Source organism: Emydura macquarii, unplaced genomic scaffold (genome assembly GCF_026122565.2).
Source record: "Emydura macquarii macquarii isolate MOO-44397 ecotype Brisbane River unplaced genomic scaffold, CSIRO-AGI_Emac_v2 contig_1390, whole genome shotgun sequence".
Classification (NCBI taxonomy): Eukaryota; Metazoa; Chordata; order Testudines; family Chelidae; genus Emydura; species Emydura macquarii.
The window spans coordinates 11,332,913-11,357,918 of NW_027131527.1; the positions used below are offsets into that span (position 1 = coordinate 11,332,913).

The following is a 25,006-nucleotide window of genomic DNA, read 5'->3' on the forward strand; positions in this document are numbered from 1 at the left end:
AAGGGCTATTCAAGACACAGCTACTAAAGTCATTTTCTTTCTCCATCATTCTATTCAGATAATTTTTCTTTCTTTCTTATGCCTGCTAAAATTAAATTTGTTAGTCTTTAAAGAACTCTCATTGTTTTTGCTGTATACAGATGAACACGGCTACCCCTCTGGAACTCTTTCTTTCCTGTTTCCCCTTTTCACACCACATCATTTTCATGCTTTTTGTTCTTGTCTTTAAGGCCCTTCACAGCTGTGCCCCTTCCTACTTATCTGCTTGTCTCTTATATAGCTTCCCCCTCCCACCAAGCCTCCTCCATGGTCTGACTGCCCATTTCTCCCACAAGCATCTTCCAGGCTGACTTTTATACACTATACAATCCCGAACCTAGTCTGTAAAGCCAGTGCTCTTTCCTCCAGACCTACTTCTACTATGATGCCTATAGGAGGCTCCAACTGATAATCAATGGCTAGATGGAGGGGATTAATATGTGGGCGGAAGCAGTTAGTTTGTGGGGTGTTCAGTATAGAAAGGGGTGTATGTATGTGTGTATGATTCTTTTTTAAATGTCTTGAAACTATCAAGTTACACACATAGGTAACCTATCTATCCACTTGGTCTTACGGTGTCAATTCTACTTCCTCTCCCTCCTCCCACTTCATTTGTTACATCCCATTTGTTGTGTTATATCTCCTATTAGATTGCAAACTTTTTGAGAATTCATTGTTTAGCCCAATGGAGCCTCAGTACTAACGGGGGCATCTCATTGCTACCACAATACAAATAATAAATCATAATCAACAAGCATATTACTGATGTTTAAAATAATGTGATAAAGGGATTAAAATAACAGTTTCAATATAGCTTCTATAGATATTTTTAACTTTTCTTGCACTAATTTGTTCCTTTATATAGCAATACGTTGAACATCCTCACCATGCATTAAGCCATGGGGCCTTTGTTCAGCTGGACAGAAAAGGCAAATTGCCTCCTTGAACTGCAGGGATGGAGCTTGTGTGGAAGGTTGGAGGAAAGGGGGCCATTGCTCCTCTTAGCACCCACCCCAAGTGGATTACCTTTTCCAGGTAGGAAGCAGGAAAACAGTACAACCAGACCAAGTTGGTTGGTTGGGGGGGAGCGGAGGGGTGACACTGCCCCATCCCCCACAGCTGACCACAAGAGAGGGGAAGTATTCATACTCAGGGAAGTTCCGGGAGAGCCTGCTTTAATCAGACCAGGTAAGCAGTGCCCCGGTTACCATCCCACCCATGGAAGGAGTTAATATACAAGGTTTTATCCTGATCCGCTGCAGGCATTATGGTTAGTCGCCTCTTTTCTTGGGAGAGGAGGGGCGAGGGGACCATTGACAGATAGCTGGGAAGGAATTTTCCCTCGCTGCCAGATTTGCCTAGGCAAGGTGGGTTTTTCACTTCTCCCCAGCAAGTTGGGTACCTACTGGGGTAGGAAAGGAGGGGGGGAGTTAGGCCTTAAAGTTGCAATTAATCATGTAAACTTGTGGCAGATGTCCGGTGCAGGTACTCTGTTGGCAATGGATACCGATCAAATTAAAAAGGAGGCATATTTTAAAGGAGAGTAAAAAACGGGGGATGGGGCTCCTGAGAACTGGCGCGGTGAAGAATCAAGCCCCTCTCATCTCGGGGGGCAGTATTTGGGTTCCATCAGGGGGATGGCAAAGAGGGAGGGATGACAGTAGTCCCTGAGTATAGGGAAATGATTGTGGAATTACTTACACTGTACAACTGAATCTGCTGGGTAGTCCCAGATATTTTATAGAATTACGGCCTAATTAAACCCACATCCATTATCTCCTGTTGTTCCGGCATAACTGGATAATGAAAGTCCTAAGCTTTACATAGCAACACTATACTGTGGGACTAGTTTTCTTACTCTTCAGCAAAATCAGGGCAGAGGCTCATCTCAAATCCCAGTAGATTCTGCTCTTAAAAGTAAAGGTTTAATAAAAATGTTGATACTACATTATATTTTACATGGATATTTCATATCAGATTGTTTATGAAAACAAAATATAATCTGAAAACCTCTTCCCCTCCTTTGATTTTGTATGGTCAAATGGTAAAACTGATGCCACCAGAAGTGATCCTTAATCCCTTTTTTCCCTTATTAAAAAATATTACTTCCATCATATTCCATACTCCAGCCTCTACTGTGCCTACTATTGGAAACCTGAACTCCTCAATCATGTGGGAATCGGCTCTTGAGGAAGTTGCTCTCTCTGTTTTACCACAGGCTTCATTCACTAATTATAGTCCAACTACGTTTCCTAAGGAGAGGCAGTAAATTCACAGGCCTTCAAATTAGGATCTGTCCAAATGTTTATTTTATGTGCATTAGAAAAAGCTATCACTAAGTATCATTTAGGGCTGCTCTACAAGAAAGCTGGGCAGCTAAAGCTCAGCTGCCCTATGTTCCCCTGGAGAGCTGAGCGGCTGGATCCCAGCTCCCAGGAGGGAATGGGGAGGGGAGAAGCCCCAGATGGCTTGCGCCCTGGCTCCTTGCGGGGAACAGGGAGTATGGGGGGCCACCCTGCCGTGAGCCTGGGAGCCTGTGGGGCAGTCAGGTTCCTGGTAAGGAGCTGCCAGCGGAGCTGAGACACCAGACTCTCAGCTCCCCATACTGCCCCCCGTAGGTCGGTGGAAGTGCTCAGCCACTGCAGTAATTAATGCAGGGCTGTACGTCGACCTAACAGGTCAACTTATCTTTGTAGTGTAGACAAGGCTGGCTACTTGCTGGGTAACTCTACTTTCCAGAGAATTCTCTTTCTAGATCTCCAGTGTATAAAGTTATGATCAGGGTCCACCAAACCATTCATCTATTCAGACTTAGTCCTCAACATTACATCCACTACCAAAGTGCCACAGAGGTTGGCATGAGAAATACTTTATGGAATTCCTGAGCAATAATAATTTGTTCACATTACTAGGGTGGAATGTTGATGTGGTTACATATCCCATGCTGTGAGGCCAAAGATTCTGGGGAGGCACAGCCATGTGTTCCTGTGCAGCCTTGTCAACACAATGTGTTCCAAGAACTTTCAATTCTGCACTGTTTTTTCCCCCGTTCTCCAGATCAAAAAGAAAAGGGGTATAGACAGCAAATCAACAAACTGACATTTGAGTCCTCTCCTGCAGTCTTCCCAGGTGAGAATATATATCTGGCAATTCCTTTCCATCCTCAGACTAAGTACGAAATATTTTTAATCTTCTTTCCTGAACTTTTCTCCTACCAAGGTTCTTATACAGGAGCAGAGGAAGAAAGGTGTGTTTTAACCTGGAGAAATCTGAACTGACATGCATACCCAAATAAATACTTACTTTAGTTGTCTGTTCAGCTCCTCAACATAATTCTTTTGGTCCAAAATTGCAGCAATCTGGACATTTCTGAAGAAAGAAGGAAATCAATTTTCGCAAACATTAATTTTAGCAAGCAGTCAAAAACATAGATCTATCTTCTGTAAGTATACAAAAACACACACATTAAAAATTCTATAAAAATACATGGAAGTGGCTTAATTTTATTGCAAAAAGCAACAATCTACAATCATATCATGTAGTAATAAGTACTATGTGACAAAAACTGATACTCCATGATTGCAAATGAATGTAAATTTATATTTCAAATTTGTGAGCAAGTGTAATCTTAAAGAAAACAGCCTTTTTTAAAATTAGCTAATTGATTGAAGTAACATACTCCAATGGATTAGACACAAAACTATTAGGCACAAAATTGGTTAGTGCATTTTAGAAATCCAAGCAAATAAAATGAATATGCTAAGTATTAAAAATTATTTTCAACAAATCATTTAACTTCATATGCAAAATCCAAAGTGTTTTGACAGAACATACCTTTCCTTACCCCCAATATCCTCTTCATTCTTTAAATACATAGAGAAATCAATCACACCAACCTAGAATTAAATAAATTTATTCACCTTTTACACAGAGTAATCTAATGAAATAAATATTGTTGTATTCATGTCTTTGTATGTATTTAACTACCAACATTTTCATTAGACCAGTGTCTCTAAGAGGGATCCAGCCTTGACATATTTTCTCAGAGTATGCAAATACAAATGTTAACTTTTTTGCAGTTCTTATTTTAAGAAATTATTTGAAAAACAAGTCTTAATTTTCTGTGTCAATACATACGATCAATTTAGAATCATATAACCTTAGAAGCACAATGAAAACATGCAATGAATCCTTTTCGGTTCTTGGAGGAACATGTGTATTATATTTGAGTGGATTCATTCAAGGAGTAAATAGGGAAAACTTTATTTTTATCTCATTTTTAGAACTTTATTAAATACATGGCAATCTTACTCATTCTAAGTGAATAGATATTTAACACTTTTTGCATGGCTCAGTTGTTCTCCCCTTCTTCAGTTCTGCAGTTCTGGCAAACTGCACGATTTTCCACCCTCATTGACTCCCATAACCACAATTCCAACTTCTTATACATAACCTTTGCCTTCCTTTAAGATCCATTCACACCCTGCTCCCAATGAGCACAAGATTCTGCCAAGTTTTTCCAAAGAGAAAACATATAAGATCTACTGTTACCCTTCCACTCTTTCTCCACCTCTGCTGCTGTCACAAACGCCCAAGTTTTGTCTATATCTCTTAAAAACTGCCCCCTTGGATGTTATCCCATCTTGGCTACTGATCTCCCTCCCTCCCTGTTTCGAGCATAATGCATGCATGATCCGATCTTCACCATCCTCACAAAACAAACTACTTTTGTCCCATTTGCCTCTCTAACTATTGCTTCATCTTCCTTCTTCACTTCACCTCAAAAGGATGGGATATTCACCTTGTAGTAACTGGAGTTCTTCGAGATGTGTTTTCCCTATGTATAGCACACATAAGATTGATTGTGTGCTTCACACACCCAGGACTGGAGATTTCTCCCTAGCAGTGTCCATCTGATGTGTGCATGCGCCCTCACTCTCTTCATGCACTGCACCGAGGGAACAAAGGGGGCTGCCACACCACAATTATCTTAGTTCCTTCTCTACCACCGGTTACCAGTAAGAGGAGACCAGGTAGCAGGGAAGGAGGACAGGTAGTGCACTATACCGAGGGACAACACTGTGACCCGACCATGCCTAGGGTAGCCCACGTGAAAATGCCAAGAGCAGGGCAGGCTGTAGAAAGGAGAGCAGATTCTACCAAACTGGTGGCTATCATTGAAGTTAGGTTCCCCAACCAGTCACAAACAGTGCTCCTGAGTCCCTACAAAGGTTATCAGGAAGACCCAAAAGAGAAATGCACAGCCCCCTTTATTGCATTTCAGTCTCTGGCTTCCAGTAAAGAGAAGTTATTTAAATGTTCTCCTGATCCCTAAAAGATCAGCCACATTACCAGATCAATATAGGTTTGGTTCTTACTCAAAATACCACACTGCCAGCCAATCCTTTAGTAACCAACACTAAGGGTTTATTATAAAAGGAAAGAAACAAACAAGATGAGTGATGTTAAATGGTCAAAGCAATCAGATACATACAAATGATTTCAAAGTCCATATATATCAGGTTCTTCACAGAATTGTGGAGTTTACAGTTTTGTACCGTCTCTCTGTTGTACATCCAGTACCTGGATGGATCTCATTCCTTTGTTTCACAACTTCAGACGCAGAGTAGTTGATCCAGAGGTAGGAAGCAGGAATGAAGACAAGATGGAGATGGTGCCACTGCGTTTTATAGTTTCTGCCATGAGGTTTGCACTTCCTTTGTCCCAAACACAGCCCCACAGCGTATGGCATGGAAAAGCCTCCAAGATCCCTTTCCATAGGCATGTTCTTATATGTCCTGGTGACTCAAAGTGTAGTCCCTGGGTTTTTTCACTGGATTCATTGTACATTTGAGTTCCCTTGATGGGCCATTAAGCAGGCTTAGTGCTGCTGCCATCCTGTCTGGGGATGTCACCCAGAAACACAGCACAAGTTTGAAATATAAATATACCATACATATTTAGAACTCATAATACAAAGCTGATACATATGTATAAACGTGCTTATCAACCTTAGCAAATCATGACTTTTCCATCAGTACTTTGCATGGCATATTCTATTTATTGCAATTCTGTAGTATTGGTATCAGTAATATTATGAATGGTCATTCATAGTCCACACAGCATCACAAACACATCTCAAAGAATTCAGGTTACTACAAGGTGAGTACTCCATTCTTCGAGTCACTGTCCCTGCATGTAGTGCATTTCAGGTGATTCATGAGCAGTGCCTGAAGTCCAATGACACAACAAACTACAGAACAACTCTGCCCAAAAGAAGCATCAGGGGAGCTGCTTGCACCAATATCTAGTGTCTAGCAAAAGAGTGTACAGAACTCCAAGTTGCTTCTGTCCAGATGGATGTAAGAGGGATGTCTCTCAGGAAAGCTACGATGCTGCCTCAGCTCTCATCGAATGTGCTCTTATACAGCCGGAGGTACTGTTCATCTCATAGTAGACTAGGATGTATCCGGAGATCCATTTTGACAGCCTCTGGGAGGAAATGATCCCTTCGCCTTTCCTTCATTCCACAAATGATACGAAGAGCCTAAGAGACTTTCAAAATGATTTTGTCCTTTGCAGGTAAAAGGCAAGACCTTCTACTCCAGTGAATACCACACCACTTTTCTGCTAGAGAAAGGTTTAGACTAGAATACTGGTAAGTGGAAGCCTTCAGGATGAAGTTTGGATGCAGTGTCATAGATACCTTATCCTTAAGAAAGCTGTATGGGGGAGGGAGGTTGCCATGAGTACCCCTAACTCCAACTCTTCTGACCAATGTCATAGTAACCAAAAACGCTACCTTCAAAGAGATAAGTATCAGAGAGCAGGATATTAGAGGCTTGAACAGTGATTTAGTGAGGGTTCAAAAAACAAGGATCATGTCCCATGTCCTGTTACTGATTTAGCCACCAAAGGGAAGGTCCTAATCATACTCTTTAAGAAATGGGAAGAGATTGCGTGAGGAAAAAAATAATATTTGTCAACTGGTGGATGAAATGCACTGATGGCCACCAATGTAACCTGTGGGAACTAACAGACAGCCCCATGGATTTTAAGGGTAGAAGGTAGTCCAACATGTCCAGAATCTGTGCTCATAAAGAGGAAATTCCTCATTGATCACACCAAAACTTAAATCTTTTTCACTTTGCTTCATAATGTAGCCCATAGAGCTAACTTAGCCTTTTATTTAACAGCAATGCAAGGAACCTACAGGCTTGTATACTGTGTTGAAGAACCCAAACTTGGGGGTTCTTACTGATATGTCCGTTGCTTTGGCGGGGGTCCAGAATTAGCCAACAACAGATTAGCAAAATCAAAGTTTATTTTTTACATAAAGAAGGTGATCCCTTCAAATATAAGGAATCACCCCTGCTTTCAAAAAACAGACCGTATTTATAGAATGGTATAAACAAGTTTTAACACGTTACAGTTTTTATGGTTATACATACTAAAAAGTATTATTTAGGAATTTTTTAACTGAATACTAGCAACTTTTTTTATTTAAGTTACAAGGGTTTTTTTTGCATTTTTTTTTTACTAGTGTTTAGACCTTTTAACTATATTATTACAACAAAACATTTTAAAATTAAACAACTGCTAACAAAACATTTTTTATCTCAGACTTTTTACAGTGAATTCTAAAATCAGTTTTCAGCAAAAACAAAGACCCCATCTTGTTTTCCCTTCACAACTGGAAGACATTGGTTTAAGCGGGTTAGCATAAGTGAAGCAGGCCTATGACCATTAGCATAGATAACATGGCTCATTACCTTCGATTTTGTGGAACTAGGAATAGCTTGCTTAAGAGGGGAGTTGTTACATTACAATATCAGGCAACCAAAGGAATACTGAACTGATAATAGGCTTGGATATTTTAGGATAAAATCGTTGGCAGATGTTCAACCACAAACTTCCAGAGTCTGTATACAGCAAAAACAACGAGAGTCCTGTAGCACTTTAAAGACTAACAAATTTAATTTCTGCAGGCATAAGCTTTCGTGGGCTGTAACTCACTTCATCAGATGCCACAGGGTGAGGAAAAAAAGAATATTTGTCTACTGGTGGATGAAATAACCACAAACTTGTTTTAGCAATAGGTGACATATATGGCAATGACCTAAAAGACATTATTATGCTAATCTATAGGATAAAGGCACCCCAATTTTATTAGGATGAGGAAGTTACACATGGACATGGGAGGCTGGGCATCTGAATGAATATTCGTGATAGTCTCCAAGCCCTATAATAGGCCAGCTCACCATGTAGCAAGGGCAATTTTCCGTGATTGACCTTCAGCTTTTCATTGTTATTATCTACCATCGACCTTTAGGTATTGGGAGTCTGGATCATCGGACTTGTTCAGCATGCCTTTTCTCTTACCATCAAATCCCCAAGGAAGTGTGTATGTAAGTATATGAGCATATGCAAGGAATGATACCAAAGATATCCCTGATACTATACTACTGTTATTTGTTTATGTGGTTTGGAGCTTTCTTGTCTTTACTGATTATGTTATTAAAAGTGGCTATGGCTTTGCTTTGTAAATACCCAGCAATTGAAGCATGGCTTGGGAATCTTTCAGCAAGTGGAGAGAATCACTAGTTTTCACACTGAACAGTTTGTAGCACTCAAACAGAAGGTCTTCCACTATAGTTTCAACCTCCTTCAGGATTCTCAAGGAGGCAAGCCATAACAAGTATCTCATTATCACAGCAGTCACCATGGACTTTGCCATGTCCGCCACATCTAAGGCTGTCTGGAGGGCCGATCTCATCATCAGCTTTTCCTTGCCAATCAGGGCCTGTAACTGGTCTCTAATGTCCTGAGGCATCTTATTGGCAAAGCCAACTAGTATGTCATAGATTCTAAAACTGTATTTGGTCATCAACGCTCAGCAGTTGGAGAGTTAAACTGCAGGAAGGCCAAGGAATACACCTTTCTCCCACTGAGATCAAGCCTCTTCACTTCTTTCTCATGTGACATAGACCTGGCCTGTCTCCGTCTGTTACACTCAGTAGCTGCTAATACTACCAATGATTTGGGAGGTGGGTGAAAGAATAGGTATTGCAGTCCTTCCACATGTATGAAATATCTTTTTTCAGCTGCTTAAATATTGGAGGGACCATGGCAGGAGTCTGCCAAAGCATCCTGTTGCGTTCAAGGATGGTCTTGTTAAGACAAAGCACCACTCTGCTGAGTTCTGAACTCTGAAAGATGTCCAACAGTCCGGAGTACTTTCTCAAATTGGAGTGGTCAGATACCCTGAAGACTCCTGATGTTCTCTCTGGGTTCAATGCCCTCAAGGAACGCCTTGGGGCATAGTCTGGGAATGGGTGTCTACTACAGACCTTCTCCATCTCTGAGGATTCAGAGCCCAGATCCAGAGGGAGAACTCTCAGTACAGGAGAAAGCAGTAATGATGGTTCTGGCAACCGTCTGGCTCGACCTCTACTCAAGAATGGGGACAGAGAGGGGTACCACAGAGAGACTGGTATTGACTGACATCTTGGTGCCTGGCATAGGAGTCTGGAAAACAGCAGTGATTCCAGTTCTGGGAGCACCGAGAGGTCATCCAGAGCTGAAAAGTGAGACAGACTTGAAGGAGTTGTTTCCATAACTCAAATTGCTGAAATAGAAAGCACCAGATCCGGTGGTACTGACATGGTAGATTTCAGTGCCAAAGTACCAGTCTTGGTACTATAGGGTGCCTATGGTCTTGTCCTTCAAAAAAGGTCCCAGCTTGGTCCTTCCAGGTGCCAAATGGTCCCAATACTGGAGAATAAAGCTTCCACTGACTTGGTACAGAACTGGAATTTCTGCTTCCACTTAAAGGGTTTGCATGGGGAATCTTCCCTCCAGTCCTTATGGAAACACTTATTTCTCCTTTCCCTGTCTGCCCTGGCTCTACCCTCCAGCCTGTTTTGAAACTGAATGGTATGTGGAGGTCTTGGAACCACCCAGAATTGCAGAAGAGGGTCCATGCCTACCTTCCTCAGGCCAATGAACAATAAGAAGGAACTAAGATGGCAGTGGTCTGGCAGCACTGTTCATCTCCTTGGTGCAAAGCACAAAGGATATAAGGGCGCATGCACAGACCAATGGACACTAGTAAGGAAACATCTCTAGTCTTGGTGCAAGGAGTGCATGAACAATCTGAAGTGCACTACACATAGAGAAGAAGCAACAACTGAACAGGCAATTTACCATCATTGCCTTGAATTCCTCTCCTTTGACTCCATCCTTAATTCCTTCCAACAAGACTTCTGCCCTCTTTACTTCACCAAGGTCTCTAGCAACCTCTTCATGGCCATATCTCAAGGCCCCTAGTCCTCCTTGATCTCTTTGCTACTTTTGACACTATTGAGAATAAATAACTTCTTGAAATCTTGCTCTCCTTTGGCTTTCACAACACTGTTCTCTCAGCCTGCTCTTTTAATTGCATGTCTCTTTTGACATGTATCCTTCTTCCTGTCTACTCACACTTTCAAGAACTGTCCTTTGTTGCAGCCCACCACACATACTTCTCTTTCATATGGTTTCAATATTTACACTCTTGACTCACATATCTATCTTTTTACACTCTGGATTTGTCTCCCATGATCCAGACTCACCTCTCAGATTGGCTGATAGCTCCCAGAAGTCTTGCTGTCAGCTTAAACTTCACTTGGTCAAAACTGAATTCCTTATCTTCCACTCTCCCGTCCCAAGCCCTCCTCATTTTTCATCACTGCTGACCACTACAATCCTGCCTACCCTTCTTCTTTTCCCCACATCCAAGTTGTGTCCAAATCCAGGTTTTGTTCACACAGCTGTGTAATGAGTGGGTGTGGCCTCCCTCTGAAACTGACAGGGAGGTACGAGCCGAGCCCAGCGGGGCGGAGCCAGAGACTGCCTGTCCACCTGCCTGGAAGTGAGGGGGAGGGACAGGAAACATAAAAGGAAGGCCCAGGAGGTCAGTCCATGGCAAGCTCCTGGAGGGGAAGGACATCTCTCCCCGCCATCCACAGCTGCCTGCGGCCTGGGACCCGGGCAAGCGAACCAAGTCCTGGGAGCCGAGCACCCTGGAGGACCTGGGGATCCAGACGGGCCAGGACCTGGAGGAGCTGCCGGACGCGGATGACGGGGAGAGGGCCCCATTGGGGTTGGACTTGCCCGATATCGACGACAGGGTGAGGGCCCTGACGGGGCTGGACCTGGGGGAACTGCCCTATGCCAACTTCCCCAGTGAGCTGCCCGACCTACCACCCCCGACGATATTGAGGGGCTCTGAAATCTACCTCTGGTGACAACCCTGACGAGCTGCCTGACCTACCACCCCCCGATGATATCGAGGAGCTCTGCAATCTATCCCTGGGTGACTACCCCGATGAGGCCAACTGGGTCGGAGCACGCCAGGTACCAGAGGGAAAGGGGGCAGGAAGTAGCCCAGGGGAAGGGAAACACAGTTCAGGGACTGTGGAAGTGGGAACCAAGTCAGCGTGTTGTGGTTGGGACCCCACTGACCCAGTGGCACACCCTTCTGCCACGGATAGGGACCTGGGCTGGGGTGCAGTGGAGTTGGGTAGGCCTGCGTCCCCCTCCCCCATTTCCCACACCACCCCTGGGGTAATCTGAACTATTTTCTGCCCTGCTGGGGACTCTGAACTATTTGCTGCCCCAGAAGAGGCTCTGAACTGTGTGTGGCCCTTCCGGGCCCCAAAGATGGTTTCCCTGCACCAGTGTGAGCCACTACCCACCAGAGGAGGGTAGAGAGGGAGTGTGGCCTCTTTCTGCAACTGACAGGGAGGGATGGACACCCTCACTACAAGCTAAAACTCTTGTTCATGCCCTCATTTTTTATAACTTCACTACTCCAACCGCTTCCTCTATGGCCTTTCTGAAACCCACAGCAACCTATTCCTATCCATACAAAACACAGCTGCTGAGATCATCTTCCTTTGCCTTTTATTCTGACCATATTAAGTCCTCTCCCCACTAGCTATTTTTTCCCCCAACATGTCAAGTTCAAGCTTCTTGGATTAATTTTCCAAGGCCCTTCATAACTGTCACTCTTTACTTATCTTACCTTGTCTCTGATATCATCGCTTCCAGTCCCTTCTTCAGTGTCAATGATGCCCTATTTGTCCACTTCTCCTACATCGACCCTTACACACAGAATGACCCCGAAACTCATTTGTAAGGCTACTATCTCCTCCTTCAAATCCCTCCTCAAGACTCATTTCTACCTTATCTCCTATAACAAATTAGCAGACCAATCAATACTGGGTAGAGAGGGTTTTGGGGATACGTGATTTTATATAATTTTTTAAAAATGTATAAAATATATATGCATTTCTTTATTAGCAGTCATATGTTGCTTGTAACCTTAGATAAGCTTTTCAAGGCACAGACTATGCCTTCCAATACATGTGGGCAGTGCCTGGCAGACAGGAAGTAGTAAAATAATACAAATAATCAACAGCAACAACATCTGTAGACAACTTACCCCTATGATTCAATATTTAATTGAAATCAATAATTAACTGATACTTAAGTGGCAGTTCTCCTTAACTATGGACATTTGGAATTTAGTAATTATCACTAAATCTGTTTAAGTTTAAATAATTTTGTAAAGAAAATGTATTGGACTTCGTTGTCATGAATGAAGAGATTGGAACATATTTTTATGAGCAGCTATGCATTTGCTTCTATAAAAGCACTGGCCATTTTCTTTAAAAGTTCCTAGCAAAAGAATGGGTGGTTAAAGAAGTTTATAATTCACTTACTTGTGAATCCAAGTCTTCTCCCTTTACGCACAGGTTAGCATCTATCACATTTAACCCAACTAACAGCCCAACAATAACTGCTCCTTCTTCTTCCATCATCAGTGCATGATATTCATAAAATTCGCTGTAAAGTAATGAAATGTCTTGTATCAGAATAACTATTTCCTGCAACATTTTAACACACTGAAATTTAGTAAGCCAATGATAAATGGAGTGTAAATTTGAGTTGTTCCTCTAATTTTAGCCTTACTCTGAGGTTCTTAAAGATTACTCAGATCTGTACATACTGTGACTTCATCGCTGATGAAGGAAAGCAGGGACACTAGAAAATTCAGGAAAAGAAGGCCGAGAACAGGGAGGAGCGCCTAACTGTCTAGGCCTTAGTCTCCATATCAATGGAGTATCTGAGAAGACAATAGCAAATCCAATTGCCAGGACACTGACGCCTAGCAACCAATGATTCAGCAGGATAAGGATTCCCCCATCTCTCCTTAGGGAAGCTGAACAACAATCCCAAGCTCAAAATCAAAGGATTGGTGAGGTATGAGGTGGCGGATAACAGTTGGCTGCTGGAAGAAGTCAAGGCCTTCACCTGGAGTCTGACAAAGGAGGTCCAATGGCGAGACAGACAGAGCTTGAACCAGTGGGTTCACTATAGCTTGGCTGGGCTCTGGGCTAATCAGAATGAACTATGCTTTAACCTTCAGTTCTCTATACTATCCTTCCCATGCTGTGTTCCAATTAACGAATGCTTTGACAGCACTGTGTGAATGTCACTGCAAATGCTTGGTGAGGTGCATTAATTCCTGAAAAGTGTACAAGTCTCGATTAGGAGTCTGTCTCAGTTGGACTTGCTGAACAGAGCTCACAGTGTGAAGGTGGAGTGCTGAAGATCCAGAGGTCCAGTCTAAGGAGGCAGTGAAGCCATGTGGCTTACTCTGGAGAAAGAGAGAGACTTCTAGGGGGTCTGGCATACTAAAGGGAGTCCTCTTGAAAACTGCTCCAAACCTGGGGTCATAGCACTGATCCTGTGGATCCATGACACTAGGTATTTGTCAATTATTCAGTTTTCAGGTAACAAGAGCAACATTAGAAGCCTTGAGACTTTCTGTAGTTTATAACACGCAAATGCTGGATAAGCAAATTTTGTTTCCTGGGGGGAGGAAAAGGGGTGAGTCCCTTATGGCCTGAATCTTAAATGCGGCTTGTAATAGAAATTCAAATTTATTTCAACTGCAGTATCACAAACAATTAAATCGTAGGATCTGATACAGTGTCAAATATAACATTGACTTGATTTCCAAAACAAATTTTGTTTAAAACTTAAAGATAAAATTTCAACAAAATCACTAACCTGAGGAGATCTCTTTGAATAATTAAATAGCGTAGATAATCAGCCATTTTTTTTTGCATTAATGCCAATCGTAACCAAGCCCGGGCACGGCCCAATGGTGTTCTACAAAGAAAAAAATATGGATCATGGCACAGCTATAAATTAGTTAGTCTTACTGCCTTCATGACCGTCATCAGTTTGTTAATAGAGAAATTCAGATCTTAAAAAGGTATTAAGTTACTATTTCAACAATACTCAATAATCAGTCAAGATACAATTGTCTGTTTTTCTAAAAAACACACTCTTAGTTAGAATAACCATTAAAATGTGTTAATTTGCAACCAAATATCGCCTTTACCTTAATTTAGTATTTCTTTTAATTAACAAGGAGAATACACTATATTTACATATATACTTAAGCAATTATATAGCTTAACATACATTTACTCATTCTTAATTTTTACATTTTTTAGAAAATGGTGAATGACCTTTCTTATTTATTAGACAATAATTTTTTTTACTCGGGACAAGTTGTATTTGGATGAAAATTGGAATTCAATTAAACAATGTACAAAACAAGGATTCTACATTTTTTATTAGTTAAATAAATCTACCTTCACTGTTCCAGAATACACAAGAAAAAAAGTGTATCTAAACATATTTTTCATTTAAAACTAATGGATTTATTAAATAAAGAAAGCATTAACTGCAGTGAGTGAATAGACACCATATTTTTAGTTACCTTGGGACAGATTTTCTAAAGGCATTTAGATGCCTAAAGATGAAGATAAGCACTTTTTTTGAAAATTCCACTAGATACCTAAGCAGATCAGGTGCCTAACTCCCATTGAAATCTATAGAGTTAAAATCACTGAGAGTTAGATGCCTAGCTTGTTTAGCGGCTTATGAAAATCCATCCAGACACCTCTCTGCATCTTTAGATGTCTAAATATCTTTGAAAATCTGCCTCCACGTGTGATGCTCTCTAAGGGCATGCAGAGTTAATGGGCACCTCATCATCACCTGTGTGAGGAAGTCTTGTTTGTGCCTGCTATAGATTGACTCCCTGAAACCATCCATCTCTGGCAGCACACTACCTTCCACACCTCTAGGCCTCACTCCCTCTATACAGGTTAACAAAGACATACACCCAACCTTCAAGTCCTCGGAGCATCCTTGTAACATCCAACCCCTTATCTACTGCACACTCACAGAATTACCAGGCAAGCTTGTAAGATTCAGCTCAGGATCAGCATTTTGCTTAATACCAAAGAACTTACAGATGTATTTATAGTGAAAACAAGAATATGTTTATTATCAAAGAACAGAGATTCAAGTGACAGTAAGAATACTGAAAACAAATGGCGACAGATAGAATAAAATCATAACATCTTCTGCACACATAACTAACAAGATTCCCTCTTTTCTAGAGCAGCTTATCTCTCCCGAAGTTCTCTCAAGTGATTTCAACCAATCCTACTTTTCATGAAGAAAACACGATGTTTGTTTACTTCCTAGGTGAAGGATTCTAGGATGTCTTCCTTGTCTCCCAAATATAGTAGCGAAAACCTTTGATGTGCACCTCAAGAGAGGGTTCCCATCCCCGATGTTTTCTTCTTCCTGTTATTTTTCTCTTTGAAGTTCTCACAATCCTTCATTAACATTTAGTTCAGATTGGTGGGAGGAGACCCACTGTGAACCAAACAATAGTCAATTTACATGAAAACAGATAGATGAATAAATGTTGGTTACAACCTGTAACTAGAGGTTCTTCGGTATGTGTAGTCTGTCTGTGTTCCACATATGGGTATGCATACTCACCATGCACCTGAGTCCAGACACATTTTTAGTAAACAGTGGTCCACCCATGCACAGTTATTCTCCTTGTACACTGAACCAAAGGTATATACAGCAGTGCAGACTGATGCCTCTCTAGTTCCTTTTCTTAACACAAATCAGCTCATGATCCGCAGAAAGAAAATGTAGGGTGGGTGATGGGATTCAGATAGGTACCACACATCTCAAAGAACTTCCAATTACAGATAAGCAACCTCCATATCTCCTCTGAGTGCTGGCCCCTATGTGTATTCCACACACGGGAGATTACTAATCAGTAGTTAAACACGAGGTGGGTACAAAAATGCAGACATCTGACATCCCCACAGCTGTATCTGCTCAATGCATAATGTCTTGTAAAGGTGTGTAAGGAGCTCCAGGTATCTAGTTAAGATATATCCTGCAGAGATGTTGCAGAGGTTGTTTGCATTCTTGCAGAATAGGCTCTCACCCCTCCTGGGGTGGAATCTGAACCAGTTGGTAACAAAGGTTGATGCAGCCTGAGATCCACTTAGAAAATCTCCATGCAGATAAAGAGTGATCCCTTGATCACTGCGCTAGGGTGATAAAAAGCCTAGGTGTTTTTCTAATTGCTTTTGCTTTCTATAGCTTAAAAACTAGGGCCTGTCAGACATCTAGAGAATGAAGCCTTCTCTCCTCATCAGAGGCATGAGGTTTTGAAAAAAATACCAGTAAGTGGATGTTTGATTCATATGAAATTCTGACATTACTTTAGGGATGAATTTTGCAGGGAGGCAAAGTGAGACCTTCTCTTTATGAAAAATGGTATATGGCAGATCTGCCATGAGTCCTCCAGCTCACTCACCTTCCTGGCCAATGTGATGGCGATTAGACAGGCAACTTTCCTCAAGAAATGAGACAAAGAACAGGTGGGTAGTGGACTGAATGGAGGTTTGATGAGAACGGAAAGGGTGAGACTGAGATCCCATTGTGGTGTGGGTTACTTCTAAGAAGTCCCTTCAGAAATCTAGTTGTTGTAGGATGAATAAAGATAGTATGGTCCACAATTCAAGGATGAAAGGCACGGATTCCTGCAAGATGGACCTGTAAAGAATTGACAGAGGCTGATGTCTTAAGGGTAAGTAGGTATTCTAAAATAACAGGAATCCCAGCAAACTCTGGGGATAGCTGGTATTGTTATTATCAAGAAGAGAAATGCTTTCAACTGGCCAAACACCATCTCCTAGTAGAATCCTTCCTGCTTTGGTTGTGAATGGTTTGAACTGTCACTGAACATGAACTCTCTCTCTGTATGATACTCATCCAAATACCAGGCCTTGAGTTGCAGAAGTCCTGAGCTGGGGTGCCTAAATGTACCACTGTGTTGCATCAGCAGATTTGGGAAGGTCAGATGTTGATGAGCAGACAGGCTGACATCCTCACAAGATATGAAAACCAGAACTGTCCTGGCCAATTTGGCAAGATGAGGATGACACAAGCCATGTCATAACAGATTTTTCACAGGATTTGTGGTATTAGTGGAATGGGAGAGAAGGTATAGCTGAGGTGGTCCATCCAGGGCAGTGGCAACAGCAGGGTGTTGCCCTTCGAGACATGGTCCAAAGCTGTTCTGAAGCAGAGATAGTTTCTTGTTCTTCTGCAAGGCAAGGAGATCCAAAGTTGGTATTCCCCACCAGGTGAAGATCTCATTAAGAACAGAATCATGGATCTCCCATTCATGGTCTGTGGGAAAATTTCTGCTCAGACTGTCTGCTGGGGAGTTCTGCACACCCGGTGGGTATACTGTGAAGAAGGTTATGTGGTTTCTGATACACCAATTCCAGAAACTGACTGTCACTATACACAGGAGAGATCTTGTTCACCAGTGTTTGTTTACACAGAAGATAGTCATCATATTGTCCCTCATCATTTGGATATTTTGGGATCAGCTGACCGGAAGGAACGCAGGGCAAGCCCCATGGACCACTCTTAATTCCAGCAAATTGATATGCATCTTGGCCTCTTTAAGGGGTCCATGTGCCTTTTATGGAGAACTGCATATTGGAACTCATTTTAGAGGAAGAACAAGCACACATTACAAAGACACTCTCATGGCTAACCCTCCAATCTCTCAATGTTGTCCTCAACATCTGGGAGCTCTTAGCCGATGGTGGCGGCTCTGCCACCTTGGAATGAAAGCTCACAGATTGCTGAAATCAAGGAGAGATGTGCGAAGCATAAAGTTAAATTCAGAGCACATTCATCTACACTTGTTTTCACCTGTGGCACTTGGGGATGGGGCTGCAGGTCCAAAACTGGTCTTTGGTCTCATTTCAGGACCCACAATAAGTGACTGTAGCTCATCTGTAGAATTCAATGGAAGACTCATCGAACAGACTGAAGCCAGGTTTGTAGGCAGCAGAGATGAAGCCTGGCAAATGGTATTACATATGTGCTCAAGGCCATGTGGCCTAGGAGGGAAAGACAGGTCCTCACCATAGTCCAAGGCCTGAAAGTGAACTGTTTTATCAATTCATCCATGATGTGAAAACTCTCCATCATAAGATAAGCTCTTGTTGTAGCCAAGTCCAGGGTTGCTCCTGTGAAATCTATAGAACTTTTCTTCGTTGAGACAGATTTCCAGGGAAGATAGTAAATGGAGTAGGAATAGGGTTGTCAACTGGATTTCCCTGCTGGATCTACCTGTCAGGAGTCAGTCATCAAGATATGGAAAGACAGTAAAGCTGTTTTTTCTCATCCAAGCTGCCACCAGTGAAAGAACTTTTGTGAAGACCCTGGGTTTGTAGCTAGTCCAAAAGTACTTTCTGTAGCTGCTTGCACCACTAAAGAGTTGGGCACTGGGTAATAAAAACTCTGTCTCTTTAGCTGGCATGAAGTCTAACTTTTCAGTCCTCTTCAGAGTAGGGACACAAGAGGCAGGGGCAAGCCACGCAGATCTGAGGGGTTCCAAAATGGCCTGACTGAATGGAAGGGCCACCTTCAAAGGGCCATAAAACTGAAGTATGTCCAACAGACCCGGGTGTGTGTCCTGGACCTCCTCAAGAAGTATTTGGAGCTTGATTGCTGCCCTCTGTAACAGTTCCTGGTACTGCTTGTTGTCATCAGAGGGGAGGGAAAGGATGGAGCAACCGCTTCATCAAGTGAAGAAGACGACATGTCCAGAGGAACTGGTGGATCCAGCTCAACTTCTTCCTCCACAAACTCAGATGGAGCCAGTTGGTATTGGCTAGGAAAGGAGGGTCAGTGTGACTCTTGTACAGTTCCAGAACATTGGTTACATGGATCTCACGGGGCCCAATAAAGCCAGTAAAAAGAATCAACCGGTGGGGGAGGGTCCCAAGGGATCGGGTACCAAATGTCCCCTGTGCAGCTATATCCCAAAGGAAGTGAATAGTTCCAATAACTTCAGTGGGTTCTGTCCAGGCCTGTTTCCCACGGGGAGGATGGGGAAGACTCATCTGGATCTCAGATTTCCTCAATGAAATTATAGGCTCCTTCCTGCTCTACTGCTGGTGCCATTGGTACTGATGGGAGGATGATCTGAGTTGAGGATGCAGTAGGTGATGATCTCTTTCTCCTTTAGATGGTTTCTTTGGGCATAGAGATGTCTTTAAGGAGGATCGGGCCAGATAAATGAGGAGATTGTGGATAGAACAGAGTGAAAATACATCTAGCAAGGTAAAGGTTTCAGTTCTTCCTGGAATTTGGAGAGGCCCTGAGAAGGGGACCAGCAGATTTGGGGCATCCAACAGTCTAGTATTCAAAGGATACCACACAAAATCAAAACTGTCCAGCACAGAGCTTCCAGACAGGACTGGTGGGTCCCAATCTTTTGGTTTGTGGGGTGGATCCGGAACTGGTACCATCAGATCCCATATTTTGCACTTTATCTTCTTGAATGGAAGGTTTACATGAACCTAACTCTTTAGAATCCATGCATGAGGACTCACCTAACTTAGACTGAGACCAGGAGACATCCTTTCTCTTAGAGGGAGATCTGGATGGAGATATGTCCTTATGCCTATGGTCATGTCCCCTACTCTAGTGAGAGGGTTTCTTACAGTTAAGTGTGTTAACCTCTCTTCAGAACTCATGTTTCAAAGTCCTCGTAGTCCGAGGCCATTGTATGGGCAGGTCTCCACAGCCCGATTCTAAATGGGGCTTCACAGCCTGGTCCATGATGTGTTTCTGCAGGCAGAGCGCTCATCCTTCACAAGTTCAGGGATAGAAAGAATGGCAGATACTGCATATGGTGACGATGTGAGCCTCCCCCAGGCAATAAAGGCAACATTGGCATTTGTCGCTGACAGAAAACGAGGGAGGCGGGAGACACAGCTCTTAAATCCTGGGACTCATGGTATAGTCCTTCTCCACAAGAAGAAAGCTCCCTAAGGAAGGGAGAACAAAGTAAATTATACTATAAAAACACTAAAAATATGTTTTTTAAATTAAATCTAATCTACTTAAATCTATTTGCAATTTGTATTAACAGGTATTAAAACAAAGGAAGATAGAAAAAGACACATAGAATTCCGACTTAGGCCATGCGGTGGTAAGAAGGAACTGGAGAGGCATTGGTCTGCACCGCACCCTCGGTTCACAGCATAAGGAGAACTACTGTGCACGAGTGGACCAATGGACAGTGCTTACTAAAAATCTCTGGATTCAGGCACACTGTGCGCACGCATACCCACATGAAGAATAAACTCAAAGAAGAAACATCTCTTGCCTGGAGAAAAACCCGCTTTTCGCCTTTGCTGGTGACCAGTCCCCAGACACGGACTTTAAGAATGTGATTTACAATGTATATACATAAGTCCTTACACAACACCCGCACATAAGTTTCACAATGATATTGATGACAAATGTGATACTGGCTTTCATTTCAGTCCTCACATGGCACACTTTGGTGAACTGGAATGTACAGGCCAGATCTAGGAGATCCCTGTAATCCCTCTTGTCAGTTCGCATTAAGAGGTTCTTGGGTCACTCCATTTCCCTTACCTAGATCTCATATTCTCCAAACCTATTTTTCCCCCAAAGATAGGAAGACAAAAAACAAGCTTTCCTGATTTTTTAAATCCCAGTCCGTTACTCATCTTTGAGTGAGCTGGTCCAAATTAAGAAAATATTTTTTCTGCACCTGCTAGCTAAACTAAAACCACAAGTAATTAAGACAAAAGCTTTTCTATGTAACAGAAAACAAAAGTATTCACATTTGGAAAAATGTAAATACCAGCATTCACTCCATTACAAAAACTGAAAATAATACAGATACTTAATGAAGTACATACCATTCTGACATATCTTTAAAGCTTGAGTTAACCTCAAAAGTTAAAGATGTTTTCCTCCTAATTCTGTATATGATTAAAAATACACCACTCTTTTTGACCCATTAAAATTTGAGGAGGGCTCACTGATGTATCTTTTTTTTTAATTTAAATTATTTTAATAGACTAGAATTATTTTAGGCCTTAATATAGGTTGTCATAATTTCAAATTTAATTTTGAACAATTTTTTTTCCAAAAGAAAAATGTATTGTATTTAATTTAAATAAAAAATTCAACTTAAAAATGTTTAAATCATTGATTTTTATCCACCCCTGTAATTAGAAATGTTTTCATGAATCTATTTTTGAAAATATTTGAAGAAAAATAGTTTTTGTTTGGATGCCAACATTTTCCAGCAATGTTAGCAACACAAACACTGCAGTGCTGTGCTACCCTATGAGAACCTAAGAGTGAAAACAATTACTCTATTTTAATTGTCCAAGAAAAGCACTATGTAGAAAGTAAAACAACATAAATGGTAAAATATAATTTATTTTAAATGTTATTTCTTTTTGATTGATTTAGATACTAATACCAATACAGGCAAGAAAAATATTTTATTCTTAATCTGACGGTGTCCTTTTAAAAATGTTTACAATAGAAGTTTGAAAAACACATTTTATTTTATTTAGAAAGAATTTGGAGAATATCTTGCAAACAGGCCCATCAAAAGAAATTTGTGGCCTAGATATATCACGCTTGCTGGGGGGTCTACCCCCTTCCATTTCACCTCAGTTACAGAAGTTTAGGGGGCCCTACAGGTTGGGGCCGCAGTATAATTGTCACCCCTCATCCCCCCTCTTTTCAAATCCTCACAAAGTCTTTGGGGGATCTGAGAGAGAAACGTGGACATCCACTACAAACCTGTACAGGGAGGTCCATTCCTTGTGGTCCACACAAAATGAATCCTGTGAAGTTTGCGCAGCTCTATCTTTAGACCTTATTTCTTTTCAAGATATCTTTATGTTAGTAAAAATGTGTCCCAGACATTGAACAAAATGCAAAGAGGATGAATATATAACAAACTGGGAAACTCTTTTAGAAGCTATACATATCGTAACATATGAAACAAACTAAACTTCATCACAGAGAGTCAATGCAATGGTCTAGTGACTGTGCTCTCTGCCACAATACGAGGATTAGAGTTACATCCTCCAGCTGATGCCATTGGAGCATCCTGTACATGAAGTAAGAGTAGCTATAAACAAGTAAACTTGAGAATTCTAAAAAACACCAGTGCACCAAAAATATTTAAGCATTTACAAGACTACCTCAGTCACTCTATTTTTTCTGCCCAATAATTAGATATAACCAGCAACTCTGACTGGTATCAAATACAGTATATTCCCCCTAGATGTTGGAAACAGAGACAAGATTTCATTTAATGTCTGAACAAACTAAGAATGGGAAGGCAGGCAGGTTACTGGTCACAAATTAACCTACAGGACATTCTTTGTTATACTATTTTTGTGCAACATTTGGAAAATTAGTACAACTAAGACATAAGGATATTATAAACACAATAAAAGGCATTTCATTTTTAAAAGTATTTAGCTTCCTCAATGTGAGAAAGGTTCTTCTAAATTCTCTCAACATGGTATCTTAAAATTCATGTACTACTTTTGCCACAATATATTTTGCTCCTTAAAGGCCTGACCTAATGCCTGCTGAAATCAACAAGAGCTCTTGTATTGACTCTAATGGGCACTGGATCAGGCCCTAAACCTTTACTGCAAAAATATGTCAACACTACTCACTTGAGGCCAGGTAAATCTCTGACGCTAGCTGCTATCTCCTCAGCTTCTGGGTACAACTTCTCCACAAGTTCCAGTGGGCCCCAGATTGTTTTATTGTAACTTAGAAAAGATTTTTTTACTAAGAAAAGGAAAATATAATAATTCAGTTGACAATTTAAGTTGCTTAGTTCACTCTATCACATATATTTACACCCAGCATACTTGGGTTAGAAATTGTCTATATACATTGTATTAAACAACTGTACTTCAAATATATTTATATAACAAGCTTTAATTAGACCTTTAAAAATAAGTGACAGTGGTTTGGGAACTTCTAAAAAGAATCTTATAAATCAGCAATTCTGTTTCCATGTTTAAAATAGATCTGCTGAAGCATAAACACATCAATGTACCAGTAAGAGGAAATCAAGATACAAGTAACATGCATTTGATCCTGTAACTGACAAAACATATATAGTCATAGGTGACTTACAAAGGGGGAAAAGAGTGTAAGTATGTAAAAAAATGTTTGTTATGGTTATCAATTTTTCAGACTTATCACAGAGTGCTTTGCATATTCAAATTGTTGTACAAAGAGGATAATTCATCACATTCTGCAAACAAAATTTCAGAATGATTTGGGACAGGAAATACATGAATAAAATGATTACTGCACCTTTAAGACCATGTTTAAGGCAGTGCTCCATAACGACAAAGAACTGTTGCAAAGGTGGATAGTCAGAATCCAGAGTACGGCCAAAACTCAAAGCTGATTCAATCAGTCCCTTGATACTCAATTTAGCCATGTTCAGTAAATTTGCTCTTTCTACAGCTGTGGGGTCTTTTACAGCTAAAACAATGGGAAAATAAGCATATTTCAACTATTAAAGAAAAAAAATCACTAAATGCTTTCCTCTTCAAAGCAATTTGATCTTAATCCGGATTTAGTTAAAAGAATAAAATCCATTAACGGCTACAAAGTCACAGTGCACTCCAAAACAAACACGCCTACACATCTTGTTTGTGTAATATGTAAATACAAATGAAGTAGGCTGTTATTGCCTTCCATTCTTCCATGCACTATATAGGATGTCATAATTTTGAGTCATACTATTGTCTCAATTCATCTCAGTATTGGTCAGGACTAGAAGGGCAAGCTAGCTTGGCTTGGAAGACAAAGTGAAAGCAGTATTGATAATGAATATGGAAAAAGGAATGGGGAAAAATAAATCAGCTGATTAACAGGGCTCAGAGACTCTTCTATGATACCAAAGTTGTGTTCACATTAGTATAAGAGGTGTCTCTCATTAATATAGTATATCCAGCAATATTATTTGAACCCAAATTATATATCCAGCATAGAAACAAATGTCAGTTATCTCTTTTACATATAAACAGTTTCTATTGTGGCTCTAATTACACAAAGACTTAGCCCTACATTTAACTTTACACACGTAAGTAGTTCCACTGACTACATTCTATGAGAAGAACATGGTTAAGCACATGCATAAGCATTTGTAGGATCAGGACATAGTTCCTCACACTAGCACAATATTGTAGTTTTGGTTTACAGTTCTACATAGGAAAGTTTAAAATGGACACAAAAAAAAGTTTTCTTTTCTGTATTTTTTAACATTTCATTAAAACACTTCTACCCATAATACATAAAACTTTCCAAAACAATTTAAATTGGGGCCTTAAACTAGTTGACAGTATCTCTTTGGGCACTTTAACAATAGACTCATACCTTTCTGATAAAATGAAGAATGATTAAGGGAGTTATAACTATTATACTGGTCATGATACTTAATCCAGTAATGCCAAATCGCATAATTTTATCATGAGCCTCATCCTATTTGTTTCTCTTAAAGTCCTAACTGCTGGAATCAAGGAGATCACTGAAAAACTCAGCTTTTTTTCCCCCCTTTTTTCTTATTTTTTTAAGTAAGTTGCTAGCCCTTACTGTCATAAATAAAAATTTG

General features: G+C 41.0%; 1 protein-coding gene across 7 annotated transcripts in view; it reads right to left on the bottom strand.

Moving 5' to 3' along the window:
* RUFY2 (RUN and FYVE domain containing 2) overlaps nucleotides 1-25,006 on the bottom strand; it is an 80,618-nt gene that overhangs the window by 45,744 nt on the left and 9,868 nt on the right. For 6 of the 7 annotated variants that reach the window (XM_067552626.1, XM_067552628.1, XM_067552629.1 and 3 more), the window contains exons 2-7: nucleotides 23,701-23,874; nucleotides 23,046-23,163; nucleotides 14,161-14,262; nucleotides 12,807-12,930; nucleotides 3,874-3,935; nucleotides 3,343-3,408 (exon numbers count right to left, since the gene is read on the bottom strand). In XM_067552626.1, coding sequence (XP_067408727.1) covers nucleotides 3,343-3,408; nucleotides 3,874-3,935; nucleotides 12,807-12,930; nucleotides 14,161-14,262; nucleotides 23,046-23,163; nucleotides 23,701-23,874 — 646 coding nt within the window. The remainder of the gene's footprint in view (nucleotides 1-3,342; nucleotides 3,409-3,873; nucleotides 3,936-12,806; nucleotides 12,931-14,160; nucleotides 14,263-23,045; nucleotides 23,164-23,700; nucleotides 23,875-25,006) is intronic. The other variant, XM_067552627.1, reaches the window with a different exon arrangement.